Source organism: Porites lutea, chromosome 12 (genome assembly GCF_958299795.1).
Source record: "Porites lutea chromosome 12, jaPorLute2.1, whole genome shotgun sequence".
NCBI classification, from domain to species: domain Eukaryota; kingdom Metazoa; phylum Cnidaria; class Anthozoa; order Scleractinia; family Poritidae; genus Porites; species Porites lutea.
Window position 1 is genome coordinate 179,554 of NC_133212.1, and position 10,146 is coordinate 189,699.

Here is a 10,146-nt window from a genome sequence, read left to right on the forward strand (position 1 = left end):
ATAGCATTGCCTATGTGAAGCACTCGGTCTCGGCTTAGCGTTTTGAGGTATCGTGAAATTTGCTGGCGTTTCAGCCACATTAATTGCAAATGGTAGGTATTAGTCTCCATTCTTTCTTAGTTTTCCGCTTTAAATGTATTAGTCAAGCTGTTGGCTACAACGAATCTCATTGCACTGTATTTGCGATTATCATCTTAGCCGTTTTTCAGTTCGCACTGAACATTTTTTCAGTTGAACAAAGCGGAATTGCAAAACAAAACATTTTTATTATCCGTGCAAGCTGTCTGTAACCCGCGAGCGCTGAACGTAACCTTTTTCCTGGGTAAGTATTACAAAAACCTTTTTTTGACCAGTCTAAAAAAATTATTTCATTTTTTAACTTTAACTTTGTGAAGCTCGCACTTGTAATAGAAAAAACCTCTACTTTGTTGGGTCAAGGATTTTGGAGGCTGTTTTTTGGCACAGTATATGGTCTGGTGTGAGCCTAGCTTACTTAAACTATCATCCGTCTTTTTCATGAAAGCGTGGAACAACAACAGCAATAACCTCATGGTTATGGACTCTTCAGTACACGAGTGGTAAATGTATTCTGAGCATGAGTATTGTTCTACCAGTTCCAAATTCCTAAAATTATCATTTTTAAAGAATTACTATATCTTTGTACGGTTATATATTCAGCAGCTTTTCCACCTTGGAAAGGCGTAGAAGTTTATCAAGAAATGGCCGAACAAAGTGTGTCAGTTATATCCTAGGAAAATATGTGGACGAGCCACGTTTAATATTTCAGAGCTTATACTAAGAAAAATGTACTGTTTCAAGCTTTCAGCAATTCAACATACTATATCAGCTTTGCCGGTTAATAAAATTTCTGTCAAGTATAGCATCTCAAATACTAAATTATCACTTCCGTGACGACCAATTATCAACTTTTTTAATAATCGAAAACAGGTAAAGATGGTAATGGCAAAGTATTGTTTTAGTTTCCAAATAACAGTTTTTTTCTTTATCTACAGGACAAGTTATCTGACGATCAAATTCAAGGTTGGATTATTTGATGTTTGGCATGTATAAATAAACGCGTTTGAAATTTCCTTACCCTTTGAATTTAAATGTTATTTGCTCTGACACTCTTTCCTCTAAATGACATGTTTCCTTTGTGTGTGTGTGCGTGTGTTAATATTGCTCGTTTACTAAAAAAACCTTACTTCTTCAAGTGACACTAGTGCAGAACGAAAGCACTGAAAGCAAAATTAGTTTGAAATATTTGCATCTGTAGAATCCCTTATCAATGACCGAGACATTTTCATTTTTCACAAATTGGTGAACGTGAGGGCAAACTGAAAATGGAAGGTTAATTTTTTCCGTTTATCGTGACTGTAACAACAGAGCACTTAACATATTTTGAGTTTCGTAACACTTTTCCTTTGCTAGAATACCGTGATGCCTTTTATTTGTTCGATCAAGATGAAAATGGTTATATCACTTCAAAGGAGCTACATGACATCATGAGAACTCTGGGTTTTAACGTGAACGAACAAGAATTACAACAGATCATTTTGAACGTTGATTATGACAGTAAGTACTCCGGGAATAACTCATCCGGAGGGAGTGGGAGACGGGTGGAAATCAATTTAAAAGTAACTGTTAGACTGAGTCAGAATCCATTTTTTCAACTAAAATTATTCAAACTGGGCGGACCTTGAGAACCGCACTTACTTTGTAGATGTCAGTGTAGCAAGAAAAGATTGTTAGGAACTTGAACCTTGATGGTTATTAGTGTGCCATGAAAATGGCAAAACACCACCAACAACAACAACAACATCCACAATGAATTTTTCTACTCAGCTTTTCGGGGTAAGGATATTATCTACTCTAAGAACCCGTTTTGTAAAGGTTGTCGCCAAACCTGTCTTGGCCGCATGAACCTATCTAAAGTGACTCAAAGTCTCTTTGACTTTACAATGTCGGCTCACACAAACCAAAGGAGTTCTTGTTTTCAGATGACGGGGTATTAAATTTTGAGGAATATATTCAACTTATGGAACAACAGAAAACTGTCGATGAAAGAGAAGATGATATCGTACAAGCTTTTTGTGTTTTTGATTCTGAGAGCAACGGATACATAGAATCAGCTGATTTAAGAGAATTGTTGGAAAACATGCATTGGGACATTTCTGCCGAGGAGCTGAAAGATCTGATTATAAGCTCTAACCTTCAGCAAGACCAGAAAATTGACATAGAAGGTAGGATAAGTAGTTCAGTGTTCTGCACTTTTCGTTTTATTGTTAACCGATATATATGCCATTTTGATAAGACACAGATAGAACCTTTAAGCCGTTTATCAAGTTCTCTACTTGATTGTACGAACCCTTGATTGTGCTTGGTTGTACTTGGTTGTGATCCAAAACGGCAATCAAGATCAGCAGAATGGTAAAGTTTTAAGTCATATAAGGCGCATTTTGCTTATTTTTGTTTGCATGGTTACGCTTGTACTTTCAGAATTCGCGTGGCTTGTGGATCCGAAGGGACTGCCATCTCAAGACAAAAAAGAAACCATGAAGATTTTTGACCGGAACGCTCGCTGATCAATAAAGAAAAAATTGTTGTTTCTCAGAAATAATCAAACCGATAACGAGTGAGAAACAAACAAGTAACGGGAGGACGCTAACACAAAGAAATCTAGGTTAAATACCAGCGATAAATAAGGATACATCTATCACAGAAATCTAATTTTGATTCTGAATTACTTTGATTCAGTTGTAGTATTATGTTAATATGTATCCTGACGGCCCAGAATTTCAGGACCGTTTTGGAGGTATCATAATTTCAGTCCAAGATAGCGGATCTAAGATAGACCTCATGACGTCATGAAAGTCATTACGTCAAGTTACATTAGCTCACATTCACTGCTGTAATGCTCCTACATAAGTAAGGCTAATGTATTGTTATTTACCTGTACTTTGCTTCTGTAAGTGCAGTGTGAATAAAAACACTGAATAAGTCAACTGTAGCAAACAATCACCATGAGTTCAACCAAAACTAACGCATATGCGATCACTGCTGCAGGGGGATGCGATATTTTTCTAGACTCAAAGACCCTCAGTGTTTTTTAGCATTAAAATACGTTTTGGAAGAATGAAATGTAAATACAAACGTTTAAGCTCAACTAACTCATGTCAGTGATGACGACAGGTTGTTTTGTTCAAATGTCGAGTGGATCAAGTGCCCATCAAGTGTAACTCAAACAACAATCCTGTTACGTATATGACACATGTTCTATATGCTCTTTTGGAATTAAATTATAGCCTCAAAGAAAAAAAAAACAAAATTAAGGATCCTTGTGTTGTTCAAACGCCGTAGTTTGGCTTAATACAGATCATTATGTTAATAAATTATGTATCATTAATTAAAAAGTTTAGTACGATCCAAAAATTACCGAAGCCAGGCATCAAAATGATCAATTTAACGTTTTATTATTTGTTTTATTATTCCTGACTTCTTTTGCATGCTGCGCTTAAAATGTCTTTGCGTTGCTAAGAGTTTCTCCCATCCTTTTATCGATTTTTTTTCCCTTTGTTTGTTCGCGTGACGGACACACGTGAATGTTTTTTATGATAATAAAGAACTACAGTTGTTCTGAGGTCATTTACTTATGACCACAGGTAAAGTTTCATTTGAAATTCTGTCGGTTATTCCTTACAGAACATCTTAATTCAGAAAGACTCAAGCAGGTAACAATATTTTGCAAACTTTGACTGCTATACTAGTGTAAATAGTTTGCCCGGGGGGACATTTGTTAACTGGCACCCAACAACACTCTGACGGACCAAAGGCAAGAAGCCAAGGTCTTCCTATTTACATAATAGTCAACTGCTCATTTAAAAGCCACCATTTTCGTGTGTTGTAGTTTGATCGAGTGCAAAGGAGCAGTTATTCAAGGTAAGGGCAGATTTAGTGTACAAAAAGACCGGGCCAGGTTCCTGAATGGTCGATTAGTACTAATCCAACCTATTATTGTATTTACCTTCTAATGACTGTTATTGTAACAGAATTCAGTAATAGCTCGGAGCTCCAGCTGCATGTCCTTCGACAAAAGAAAACTTTGCTTAAAATTTGCGTTGTTTCTGAGTTAAGCTTGACCATCTTTCTAAGACCCGGGCCCAAAACGTCTGGCCTATCTTTGGGCTTACGGTATCAGAAGAAACGAAACAAAACAAGCTTGACTGTGATCGTATTTTTCTGTTCCGTGTTTAGTCTGTCAGCTTTAGGATTTTTTTAATCTGAAATTACTCACCTACCCTCCCTGTCAAAAGCTCAAGCCTTCGGTCTCTTTACAGGGCATAATTCAGAACAAGGCCTTTCAATCTGTCTCGTTCAACTTCGCCGATCTGTTCTATTTTAAAAATTTTGGACTGACACATTCTTTGTGCCAATTTGTTTCCAAGCAAAGCTCTGTGAATAGAGGTTATGCGGGCTTCAGACGTTGATGTCGAGTACCAACCCTTCCCCATTTCTGATCGAGGCAGAATCGCGGGAAGTCCTAATAGTGTGACGTCGATCGATCAGCGGATAACCTGCCCTACTAACGGCGAAGCATTTAGACCATTGGAAGAGGGAGAAAGTGGTATCAGCAACAATGATGAAATTAATGCGTGGGGATTTGGAAATGAAGAAAGAACCAGTGGAATTCCGGCGGCTGCACAATTGGAACGACATAATCGAATTGTGATCAATATCTCTGGCATGAGGTATGAGACCCATGAGAGCACACTGGCGAGCCTGCCTGATTCTTTGCTTGGTTCAACCATAAAGCGAGCGCCTTACTACCGCCCTGCTAGTAACGACTTGTACTTTGAAAGAAACAGGGAAGCCTTTGACAGCATCTTGTTTTACTACCAATCAGGAGGCAAAGATGGTGGAATTCTCATAAAGCCTGATGGGATAACAGATGAGACATTTGCCGTTGACGTGAAGTTCTTCGAGTTGGGAGAAGAAGCGGAGAGGATGCTTGGTTTAGTTCCTGAAAGAAATCATGATGAGTTCGAAGGTATTACTTCTGGCTTGACGTTCAAGATTGCTGCCCTCTTTGAACCCAACAGAACTCATAATTTCACACCCTTACACAGACTGATAGATGTCTGGACAATTGCTGTCATAGTACTCTTTATTACATTGCTCTGCATAAAAACTCTACCGTCGATAAAAGAAATGTTAATAGTAAACCGGTGCTGCAACCAATCAGATACCAATGTAGCACCAGAAACACGCCGCGGCATTAGCCTTTTCTGGTCCGTTGGCGAGAAGGTCTGCGTATCATGGTTTACGCTGGAGTACATCCTCCGTACGCTTAGCACAACACACAAGAGAGCTTATCTACTTTCGAAGCAAGGAATTTTTGACATGTTGTCATTTCTTCCTTATGTTATTCAAATTATACTCAAAGAGATACGATCAGCAACAGATGAGCTTTACCTTCATGGCGTTTTAAACTTGTTAGCGTTCTTTTCAGTGTTTAAGCTGACGCGCTATTCTGAGGGACTTCGAATCCTTATGAGGGCAATTCAAATGAGCTTGAAAGAACTGGCGCTCTTTCTACAATGTGTGTTCCTCAGCCTGATATTGTTTTCGTCTGTAATATACTTCTGTGAAAGCAGTGAACAGACCACACCCTTCACCAGTATCCCAGCCACATTTTGGTTTGTTACCGTCACCATGACAACAGTGGGGTACGGTGACATGACGCCCACCACAGTGGCGGGAAAAATCTTCAGCGCGCTGTGCGCCGTTTTAGGAGTATGCGTTGTTTTAGCAATCCCTTCCACAGTTATTGTCTCAAATTTCATTTTTTTATTATTCGGGGCAAAGAACAAAGCCAAGAAAAGGCAAAAAAGAAAGAAAAGAAGTTTTCTGCAAGAATGGATAAATAGGTTTCGCACAGTCTCTTTGTGATAACAATTTAAAAAACTGTAATCTTGTGGCCATTTCATTCGAGGATTGTTTTTAACAAACAGTAGCAAAGGCGGTAGCCTTCTAAAATTGCTAAATGAACAAATCATGCAGAACTAAAAATCTTATGATAGTGAAATGTAGAGCTGAGTATTAAACTAAATAAAACCAGATACACAAAAGATTATACGAGAGATAGTCAAACCAAATGCTATGTTGTGCTTAAATTGAATAAAGATACAGTAATAGAGTAATGTCCGTATTCTTAAAAAGATATATGACCAACGTTTTCAGCACTTATATTGCACTGAGTTATTGACTTCTTTCCATGCGTTTAAAACTGGGTGTTGCTTCGAGAATAACCTGTATCAGTAGCGTTCAGCCATCCCTCACTGCTTATAAAAAGACTAAAGTTGGTAACCTTCATGTATGGTCGAGTTTGAGCACTGTGTTAGTATCGGGGTTCGTGCCACGTTATTTTTTTTCTACACTTTTAGGGGCACCGAAACACCTCGTGACAAAAATGTACGTTTTTGTGGCCTTACTTGTTCCTCAGGATTTTTTAAACTGAGACTACTTTTCTTGATTTAAAAAAAAAAGATATGAAGGCTTCAAACAGGTTTAAGGAAAATCCCCCCCCCCCCCGCTTAAGAAAAGGAAATGATAAAATAATACAACCCCTCTTTCCTTTTTAAATTTCTTTTAAGCGAATTTCGTAGTGTTAAACATTTTTGTAGATGCGAATCATATCGACCTTGAGTGGGAGCCTTTTTTACATATTACTGTTATAACATAAGACTGTATCACCCCCTGAAAATTCATATAAGTTAAGTAAGTCAACTGATGAAAACCATGAAAAAGTTATCTGTTTTGCAAGTTCTTGGCCAAATATTGTAAGGTTCAAGTTTTTTAAGTCTTTATTAGTTACTATTGACCATACACAATTCTCAAATACCTACTCTACACAACCAAGAGCCATAATAGGACAGATCAGTTAGGATCTCTTGACAAAGCCGTCTGGACAAAGCAAACAAAGGCTGCCATTGGACCTTTTCTACGGTTGAACAAAAATCGATCTGTAAATTAGACTGATGAATGAATTTCTTGACGAAGTATCCAGTTTACGCAGGCTAGTTTACGTCTGGCTTTGGCTTTTGTCAGTGGTTGCCTTCCTTCGTTTATTTCATGTCCAATTTCATCACCATGCCTACATCGGTGCTTTTTTTGTAGAACGTCACTTTAACAATCCTATATAGTTCTACTGACTCAAAGATCTGCCTCCATACACGCGAATCACTTGGCCAGTGATATACCCCGCAGAGGATCCGCAAGAAAGGAACTCCACTGCCTTAACAACGTCACCAGGTTCACCCGTATGATTCATGGGAACCTTTGAAAGAATATCTGCTTTTCTAGTTCCATTGTAATGCACGCTGTTGACGCATCATTATTTACCCTGACTCTGACAAATGGAGCGAACTCTTAGGCGAGTGCCATGGTGCACTTGAGAAGCCCAGCATTTGAAATGCAGTACACTGAATGATTGGTCAGTGGTTTGTCTGCATGGATGTCCAACAGGTTAATGATGTTTCCTCCTGATTCCTTCAAACTTGGAAAGGCAGCCTGAAATAGACCATAGATATTTCTAATGACTTGGTACCAAGTTCATAATATAAGAAAGTGCCAAATTCACTGCACTTAATAAAAGGTATAACACCAAAGTTTTAACGTCAGATTTATTAGCTACAACCAGGGCAGCCTGCAGATCATTAAGAAGTCATGGCCCCGGGCTGGTTCCCTACCTCAGACTCTAGAACAATAATATTTGGTCACTAGCTTTTCAGACGTTTGTATCTAATTAAAAGGGACCCAAATAAAAAGATTCCGAATTATCTCAGAGAGCGAGCAGAACTACAATTTGAACTTCTAGCACCCAGTAATAGCCATCTTTAGCTTTCCTCCTCACGTGCAACCTACTATATTTGAATTTACAAAGGAAAAGATGAATTATACACAAAAAAATTCGTAAGTAAGAAATTTTTAGGAGTTAATAAAAACTCGTTTGAACGGGCACCTGATATACTAGAAAAAAGTAAAAACCTCAGGAAAAAATTTTAACCACGTCAGATCTAATATCTATTACATAAAAAATATATCATCACATAAAAAAGAGCTAAAATTTAACATGAACATTCAGAAAAAGGTCACAAACTATGATAGCAAATAGTAAAATAGATTAGAAAATAGCAATAATAATAAAATAACCTTAAAACATATGCAAGACAAAAACTAGTAAAACATTTCAGTTTACAGGAGCCGCATTCAATGGACAAGAGAGAAGATTGGTCATTTGTTTATCCCAACGAGAATGAAACACAAACGGCTTACCTTTTGAAAGGAAAAATAGAGCACTCAAGTTGCTATTCATGTTTCCATGCCATTCTTCTTCAGTTACGTTTTCAACTTTAGATGAATAAAACTGTGAAGCGTTGTTCACTAAAAGGTTTAATCGCCCCCAGGCCCCTAAAGTCTCCTCAATTATTCTTTCTGCGGTCTTCTTAGGCTCTCGGGCCAGGTCAGTCCATGAATTAATTTGGCTGAGCCTGAACGAAAACTGCAAAAATGTAGACACGATTATTAAACTATAGCATCGATGATTTTGTGCATATACTAAGCAAAGATGCGCTCTTCCACTTCTGTTGTACTTGAATGTGTGACTTCTCCTTCATGGTGATGCCTAATTTGATAATATTTTTATTTTTCAAAACGAAATTTTGGGCTTTGCTTTCCATTGGGCTGTTTGGGTTCCAATCCAGAGGGTTACGTAAAGAAAGACAAACCGACACAGCTAGCAGGGTTACCTGTTCATCTTTTTAACCAGTACTAAAGCATCTGCAGCTGAGGTATTGTAGTCGATCTGCACGTTATACCAGGTATTTGTTGAACAGGCCGTGTTTGATGTATAGTGACAGGTCATATTATCCCAAAATGAAATGTCCAGGTCAATTGTCCGAGGAGCGTTCTTATTATTGGGAGTTCGAATCCGTCCCACTTTCTTTTCCACTTCTGATATAACATTCTTTAACCTAAAGGAAAGAGATAAATGTTTGATCCATTTCAGTTTCTCTACGCAGGCTTAAACTCAAATTTAAAACAATGTTAATATTGATTTCTAACGACTTTTACGTCAACATGGAATCACTAATTAGTCCAAACCATTAAAGACATCATATTTTCCATATTTCAGTTTGGCATCTTGCTCATCAAAATACAACATTAAAGAAATCTGTTTCCAAGCGGAAAAATAATGTTAATTTATACTACAAAAGCAGATTATTTGATACGTAAGTCGACTTTCTTACCCTGAAAGGTCGAATTTCGTCGTTATGACAACTGCCATATTGATAAAATCAGCCTGCTCCTTTATTCCCACTGGTGTCGTTTTAAATACTTTGGAGAACTTTATGATCTTCGTATGCCTCTTTAGCAAATAGTTCTTTTCTGGCTCATTGTTTGACCCAATTAATACATGAGCTTCATGCCATTTCAAGTCTTCTCAGCACCCATCAATTGTCACCGATGAACTTTCTGCAAACCTTAAAGCATTCGGCTTTTCTACGGTCACTTTCACTGATGTAATACCGTATCTTGCCACACAAATGCGAGCAGCGTCGGTTGCCACAGTTTCAATGAGATTGTACTCTTTATTCTCCACATGGAATAGGACATCTTTTGCGATGTTCTTGTAGCTGATCGTGTCTTCCACAAGGTCCGACTCACCAGCCCTCTTGACGCAGGTTCTCAGGTGTAATGTCATGTTGAGCTCTTGCCGTTTGCCAAGCTTATGGGGACTGATACCTACTTCAGTGCGAACGCGAAGACAATTTAGCTCCACAACCGTGAACCATTCCAGTGAACAGGATTTGATTCAACGATATCAACCGACGGTCTAACGAAACAGATATTTTCTCAAATGTGAAGGTAACCGGTAATTATCGCTGTTTTATATAGTTTTGTTTTGGCACGTTAGCAGCTCGTTTTTCAGAGACAAGAGCCGCTCTACTTTACCCAGTCACGTCCAAAAATACGTCCAGAAAATTGTTTATAAACAGTGATATTGGCAGTCTAGACAACTACGTTTTCAGGTTAGACGACAATAATCTGATTCTAGATGTTTCCAAATTGTGTGCTAATTATTTT

The 10,146-nt window shown here is 38.1% G+C and overlaps 2 protein-coding genes and 1 pseudogene across 3 annotated transcripts; 2 read left to right on the top strand and 1 right to left on the bottom strand.

The window, feature by feature from the left end:
- The first annotated feature begins 958 nt into the window (after window positions 1-958).
- Window positions 959-3,543, top strand: LOC140921357 (neo-calmodulin-like). Its single transcript, XM_073371358.1, has 4 exons — window positions 959-1,041; window positions 1,432-1,575; window positions 2,001-2,243; window positions 2,500-3,543. The coding sequence occupies exons 2-4, from the start codon at window positions 1,506-1,508 to the stop codon at window positions 2,583-2,585; spliced, it is 399 nt and encodes a 132-aa protein (XP_073227459.1). The 5' UTR covers window positions 959-1,041; window positions 1,432-1,505; the 3' UTR covers window positions 2,586-3,543.
- A 241-nt stretch (window positions 3,544-3,784) lies between these two features.
- Window positions 3,785-6,226, top strand: LOC140921518 (shaker-related potassium channel tsha2-like). 2 transcript variants are annotated; one of them, XM_073371519.1, is made up of 2 exons: window positions 3,785-3,939; window positions 4,451-6,226. In XM_073371519.1, the coding sequence occupies exon 2, from the start codon at window positions 4,468-4,470 to the stop codon at window positions 5,947-5,949; it is 1,482 nt and encodes a 493-aa protein (XP_073227620.1). In that variant the 5' UTR covers window positions 3,785-3,939; window positions 4,451-4,467; the 3' UTR covers window positions 5,950-6,226. The 2 variants fall into 2 exon arrangements, with proteins under 2 accessions (XP_073227620.1, XP_073227619.1); XM_073371518.1 differs by having other exon boundaries at window positions 4,446-6,225.
- An 858-nt stretch (window positions 6,227-7,084) lies between these two features.
- On the bottom strand, window positions 7,085-9,859 carry LOC140921799 (uncharacterized; annotated as a pseudogene).
- Between the last annotated feature and the right edge of the window lie 287 nt (window positions 9,860-10,146).

Bases quoted from the DNA above. Each gene is read 5' to 3' on its own strand.
- LOC140921357 (XM_073371358.1), top strand. From the start codon at position 1,506: ATGAGAACTCTGGGTTTTAACGTGAACGAACAAGAATTACAACAGATC. The intron at 1,576-2,000 runs GTAAGTACTCCG...TCTTGTTTTCAG, and splicing joins TTTGAACGTTGATTATGACA to ATGACGGGGTATTAAATTTT. The intron at 2,244-2,499 runs GTAGGATAAGTA...TTGTACTTTCAG, and splicing joins CCAGAAAATTGACATAGAAG to AATTCGCGTGGCTTGTGGAT.
- LOC140921518 (XM_073371519.1), top strand. From the start codon at position 4,468: ATGCGGGCTTCAGACGTTGATGTCGAGTACCAACCCTTCCCCATTTCT.